The 6,870-nt window shown below is 39.3% G+C and overlaps 1 protein-coding gene across 1 annotated transcript in view; it reads left to right on the forward strand.

Annotated features, from left to right (window-relative positions):
• The window catches only part of LOC119331678 (RNA-binding KH domain-containing protein PEPPER-like), a 7,393-nt gene extending 724 nt beyond the window's left edge, over positions 1-6,669 (forward strand). Inside the window, exons 2-7 of the mRNA XM_037604839.1 lie at positions 1,318-1,644; positions 2,237-2,468; positions 3,532-3,683; positions 4,397-5,122; positions 5,233-5,424; positions 6,272-6,669. Of these exons, the coding sequence (XP_037460736.1) occupies positions 1,330-1,644; positions 2,237-2,468; positions 3,532-3,683; positions 4,397-5,122; positions 5,233-5,424; positions 6,272-6,433 (1,779 nt within the window). The 5' untranslated portion in view covers positions 1,318-1,329 and the 3' untranslated portion in view covers positions 6,434-6,669. The remainder of the gene's footprint in view (positions 1-1,317; positions 1,645-2,236; positions 2,469-3,531; positions 3,684-4,396; positions 5,123-5,232; positions 5,425-6,271) is intronic.
• Positions 6,670-6,870: the final 201 nt, after the last annotated feature.

Here is a 6,870-nt window from a genome sequence, read left to right on the forward strand (position 1 = left end):
GCAAGTTATGTACTTGTTCCTGCATTCTTTGTTATGCCTGAGTTCTTGATTTCAGTCTTTATCTCGGTAGAATGTGATTTAGCTTAACAGGAAAATCCTACTAGCTGTGAACCATTTATTCCTAGGTTCGTTTTTATGGTTGTGCTTTTCTATCTGTGCTAGTGGGAATGTGTGAAATGCACAAGTTTTTTCATTATTGTATTTGTCTTTATCATACGGGATGACCTGACGTTCTCAGAGACCGACGTAGATAACTTGTGTAATTCTGCAATTTCTTCGGCTATTCACTTGTTGCCAGATGCAACGATTTGCAACCCGACAGAAATTTGCAACACCACACACTTGCGTAAGGATCCTCTGAGCACAAGCAGTTCCTAGTTCCCAGCGGAACAACAGATGATGCCCGAATTTTCAGTAGCAAATGCACCCTGTTGAAATGAACTTGGTGTATAGGAATTCAGATGAATGTTTGTCGCAGTTCTCTGGAGTTTTACAATAGTCTTAAACGTGGTCTGACCTCCAAGCCACGACTTACAAGGGTATATAAAGACTTCTGGATGCTCAAAGGTTGGAGTCAAAAACAAACCGAGCTATAACTTTCCTAACTCATATGACTCTGTTTGGAAACTCAGATAGCACCGACGTATTCTTTTGAAGATACCTACTCGATCTCTTCGAATCAAAGGCTGGCAGCATACAGTTTGGAAAGCACACAGATCCAGCTTTCCAAATTGTATTTTTTTTAGGGGATCCAAATTGTATTTATTTGCCCTATTTGAAGCACGCATACACATTCTGCACCTGTTTCAATTTTGGAGTTTCTGGCAGTCAATCCGAATCTGAAAGGGAATATCGTGTTTCCATCTTGTGGGATTTATACAGTATAAAGTCCTCATCATTTAAATTGTCAAAATCAATAAGAGAGAATTCACCTGTTGTGATAGTAACTTGGCACGCAGGGGCGTACCCAGGTTCAACCATAGGGGTGCACAGGACACCAGGTCCAAGAAATTTCCTTGCTATATGCCATGCATAGTACAGTGTGTGACACCCCATATTTAAGTGTGGAAAATTAGTGATTTACATGTGAGACACCAGGTCTTTTTTTCGCTGGGTCCACTCCTGTTGGCACGTGCTCTTGTTATTGGTCCAATACATGGATCATTAAGTTATAGTGACTTGATCAGCAACGTGAGAAGATGGTAAAGAGCTAGGGATGCCCTCATCACTTTATGTTGTGATGCTTCAGTGCTACTGAGAATAGCTAAAGTGCACACAGTTTTTCACTATTGTATTTGTTCTGTTGTGATGCTTCAGTGCTTGGTGGGAATGACTGAGATGCAGAGAAATTCAGCAGAGCGGTGGGTTACTCAAATGGTCAGGAAATCTCAGAAGGAAGCTCTCGGGACTGTTACGGGACAAGACATTACTGATGATGTAGGCCCTGGTGGCGATACCACTTGCTCTGCTGGTGAAAATAGGTACCCTGATTGGCCTGGAACTACAGTCTTCAGGATGCTAATTTCTGCTACAAAGCTCGGTCCGATAATTGGTTACAAAGGAGAGAGGGTTAGAAGACTGTGTGAGGAAACAAAAGCATGTATCCGTATAATAGGTGGTCATCTTGCGGGGGCAGAAAGAGCTGTAAGTTGTTGATTGAACAGATATCTTGTTTCTACTCTGTACTTTTTGATCAACCTAAGGATTTAACCTAATTAATTGGAAAACACACCTTTGTATTCTTTTTATGTCTAAAATATGGTAGAATTTTCTTAATTGTTGACATAGGTGTTCGTTGTCCATATATACCTTTCGTTATTTTCCGTTGCAACCAAGCCTTTTTTTCGATATTTAGACCTGTTTACACTAAATTTCTGGCCCCATCTGTCTTGGCTTAACAATCAACTAGTAATTCACATGGAGATGTGGACATTATTTTTTTCAGCATGCTGTGTTAACACTAGTATGTTGCACTCTAGCAGGGAACTGGCTGCTACGGATTTAATAGTTCTTTAACTTAATGCTTAGTATTCCATCAATACTGCATCTTGCCTTTTTTGGGTTTTATACCACACATTCTTTACTTATTTTCCTTTCTTAGTGTATATCAGCATATGGAAGAAGGCATGTTTTGCAATACAGTGGTCCTAAAGCTGATGGACTTCAGTTTATGGAAAGGAGACATGATTCGTCTTTCAGTTGTCCTAAAAAATCATTTCATCTTTTTCATTGAAAGGTTATCATTTTCGCAAAGGAGCAACCAGATGAATTAATACCTCCAGCCATGGATGCACTATTGAGAGTATATCAGCACATAATTTATGATGATGGCTTAAACATGGGATCTGATAGTACAGTTGTGGCACGGATCCTTATACCAAGTGAACAGGCAGTGAGCCTTATTGGGGAGCAAGGTTTGATGATATATTCTATCGAGGAAGCTTCCAAAACTAACATTTATGTCCTTGGTATGTTATTTTTTCTGGTCTACCTGTAAGCTCACTTATCCACATCCACTGCTTCCTTGTATCCATATCATTGATTTGTCATAATGTACTAGTATACATGTGATTCTGTGGATGATATGCACTTATGGAGTTAAACTGTTAATGTCTGTCAATAAGGAACATGAATTGTGGCTTAACCATATAGTTACTTAGTTTGCTTGGCATCTCTGTTGGTGCAAAGCTGAAATTTGGAAAACATATGATGTTTTGTTGCTTTTACATTAGTATATTTTCTCAAACAAGGTTGCATATGTCAATCATAGGCTGAAAAGCAGTTCTGAAATGTTGTGTAGCTGTAGTAATGGTTTGTGCCTCAATCATGTATATGTGTGCTACTTGAAAATGTTGGGCTTGCTTCCCTATTAGTTTGGTTATGGAGAAATCAGTCAAGTTGCTACTGAAGGCAGAAGAAGATAGTTCAATCAATGTAGACCAAGACGCTACTTATATAATTTGCACCTGTATTCATCTACATGTAGAGGGTTTCGATAGAGTACAATATGTACTTCAAATTCTAAGTCCTACCAACCATCCAATCATGTATCCTTTGATTTTTGTGTAACTGATTTGCTTGACTTGTGTGTGTTAGTACTGTAGTCATATGCACCTATCACCAAAAGATTGCCCATGAATGGTACGGCAGGAAACTGTTTCTACAATGAGTTCACTAAATAAGAGAATGCATCATCTGTTAAAAATGAGATGAATTAAGTTTTCCACTGCATCCATCATTTAGCCAAAAGTGGGTTTCACCCTTATGCCGAGCTCACTTTTATTTTAACAGAAAGTTGCTATTACCTCGAGTTACTATCTTTTCGATACGATGATAAGCAGTTTCAGTATGCCATTCTTTCAGTTGATGTCCTTTGGATTATATACTATCTTTTTAAAATTGAACTAAAACCACGTCACTTATTTATGAACGGAGGGAGTATTTATTTCGTTGGTTATTCTGGGGTTTATTGTTCCAGCATCCAGTGTCCTTTAGCCAGTATGTCATTCCTTGTGTGCTTTGACCATGCAGATTGTGACTTGCCGCCTGTTGCAATTGAAGAAGATAGGATTGTTGAAATATGGGGACAACCTGCACGCGTGCGGAAGGCTTTGGAACTTGTTGCTTCTCATTTGAGGAAGTACCTGGTTGATCGAAGTGTTATCCCATTTTTTGACCCTCATGTAAGTAGTTGGCACTGTTTTGAACATTATTCTTGTAACAGCCATCGAAAGTTATAGTAGATTCTTTAAGGGTGGGAAGTGGTAGTGGATAATCCGAAATATCCGACAATTGTATTCGAGAAAATGCATATTCGTATCCGAAACATCCACGTCCAAACTAAAATGGAAATGAAAAATATCCGGGTTTATTTTTTACAAATACAAATACAAATGTGGTACTGGATTTTGGCACAAATATGGATATGGAAGTGGATATATCTGTATCCGAATAAAATTCCGTGAGCTAATCTAAGCAAGTCTAGCCCCAATATGCGAATTATCCAATATAAAAGCCTAATAAGTTGTCAAATTTACTTTTTGTATGATTAAACTTAAAAACCATTATGCATTATAGTAGTGTTTATTCATTAACATGTCTACCATTAACTTATTATGTGTTTCAAGTTGATTATTTTGTGTCACGTAGCTATTGACTCATTTCCTTTTAACTAATATGTCACTATTATTCTTTTCTGTTCTGAATTGAGTAAACATCCGATATGCCTCCGTATTCGAGTAACATCTGATCCGCATTCGTATTCGTAACATCCGTATTTGCATTCGTATTTGTTCCGAAAATATGAAAATCGAAGTGTTAAGAGGACTATCCGATCCGTTGCCACTGCTTTCTACCCTACCCAATATTTGATTCAGATGAACTCTTATATCTTCAGGTGCCTTTGTCGATGTTACATGTGGAAATGCCCCAGTGTCATTACAGTGACCATCCTGAGGGAATGCCCCCGCTTTACTACAGTGACCATCCCGAAGGCCGTCTGGAAGCAGTTAGTCCACTCTGCCATTCCGACGATCATCAGCGTGAACCCCAATGGACTGAAACTTACTACACGAGATGCAGGAATCCTGTCGAAGCTCCTACCTCTTTTGGAAGATATCGATCAGTTACACCTCCACACCATTGTATAAGTGTGTATGGACAAGAAACATCTTCACCACCCAAGGGAACATACCTATCAGCTCCTATTGAATTAGGTTCACACCACAACCTGACATCATATGAGTTACGAGCAACTTCACCAATCGGTGCATCAGCTACTGTTGAAAGAATACGCTCCCTTATATCTGTGCATGGTCACCAAGCACATCCACTGAGGAAGACATGTCAATCAGTTACAATGGGAAAACGTCCACACCTGGGAATATCATTATATGGAAGTGAATCTCATACCAGCAGGGTATCTCCATCCGCAGCTGCTGATCTACCGACACCTCGTGGTATGTGTGAATATGAACTGCAAGCATCTCAATCATTGAGGATGTATCCACCAGCCACTGTAGAAAACCTTCTGCACTGTCGTGTGTCTGCGTGTGGCCCAGAAGCACCTTCGCATGTGCTTGTGCGTCCATTAACTAGTAAATCACCAGCAATCACTGCACAGGTTTGTATAGTTTGTGCTGTAGAGTTTCTAAGCTTACCTACATGTTTTGTTTTTCTTCACAACTATAATTAGTATATGTTTGTGATGGTGGATTATTTGACAATTGACAGGTTACTGAAAAGATGCAAGTTCCAATTATATATGCTGAAGCCGTGATTGGCCCGACTGGTGCAAGAATTGATTACATTCGCCGCGCTAGCAGATCGAGCATCTTGATAAACGATTTGGAGGAGGATGCAATGTCTATTGAAATCAATGGAAGTTCTGCAACAGATGTTCAGACTGCAGAGCAACTGATAAAGGTAACAGTGACTACTTCTCTAAGAAATTGTACTTCTGTTAAGTAACAGCTTTATCTTTTAGGTAGGACTTCATCTTGTTATGGTAGGGAAATACTTGTGGTTGACTCAATGGTTGTGTAGCTTTATCTTTTAGGCAGGACTTCATCTTGTTATGGTAGGCAATACTTGTGGTTCACTCAATGGTTGTGTATGTAAAGCATAATGTGCTGCTTCCAATCCTTTGTTTGCTGAAAAACTGAAAATTACTTCTCTTAATTGGATGCCTGTGTTTGGTGTCTACTGTCTAGAGCTCAGCCAGTCCTCTTGATCACAGCCTATCTGAGAATAGAAGCCATGCTAGTTTTCTTCAAATCCTTACTGACCGGTCTGAATGCATGGCTAAACAGGCCCGGTGACTACTTCTGGTAGACTATTTCTTCAACTAAACTGGTTTCTTTCGGGTAAATTGGTTCAGATGCAGTGTCGGTTTTAGATAACATCAACAAATTTCTCCACCTCTTTTGTTTTCTCTACAATATATTCCTTAATAGTTAGTTTCAGCTATGCTTTTCCGCTACTCTTTGTACATAAAAATACACTACTTAAAGTACCACATCATTTTTTTAGTTGATGTTTGGAATTAGAACTTTGGCATTAGAGACAGATCATTATTTTTGAATTGTGACCATTATAATAAAATGGTTTTGGCTCCAATTTACTTGTTTTTCTATCACATCTTGCCTTTTGCTCTGTAGTGTCCTACTACTGTTATGTTGGGACTCCAAAATGTGTTGCTTTTGCATCACATTTTGCCTTACAAATTTCATTGTTGGCCTTCTGCTCCCCTGACGACTGTGTTCCTTTCCAGAACTTCATGGCTGAAGCTGCCGCTGCTTCCCCTGGTCATAAGTTTGACTCCATTCCATCATATTTGCCTGCACCAAGATCTCCTCAACCTGATATTCTAAGGACTTCATACATTGAGAAAGAAAGTGGTGTGGCAGAGCAGCGGCTGCAAACGATTTACTGAAAATTCCCAAGCTTCAATTCTGCACATACTCCTGATACAGGAAATTCCGTGAGAGTATATTCACCAAAAGTTTTGATATGATCCTGTTTTTCCTTCCGAGATTCGTTGTGAGAATTGTATCTAAACTGTGTGCTATCCGTGAGTGGCAGAGTTTATGCTATAGGACTAGACAGCTTGGTTAATTTGGATGGATACATGATGTAAAAGAGAGGCGTGAAGATGTCTGAGCTTTTCACGCAGAATAGTCGCAGGCCAGTTTCTGTTTAGAAACGTAGGGCAAACAAACTATGTGGTAGTATTATATACTTCTTCCGTCCCATAATGTAAGACGTTTTTTAACAGCACACTAGTGTCAGAAAATGTCTTACATTATGGGACGGAGGGAGTAATTCAAATCAAATTCACTTGCAAACTAAGAGCAACTCTAGCAGAGTCGC

Source organism: Triticum dicoccoides, chromosome 1B (assembly GCF_002162155.2).
Source record: "Triticum dicoccoides isolate Atlit2015 ecotype Zavitan chromosome 1B, WEW_v2.0, whole genome shotgun sequence".
Taxonomy (NCBI): Eukaryota; Viridiplantae; Streptophyta; class Magnoliopsida; order Poales; family Poaceae; genus Triticum; species Triticum dicoccoides.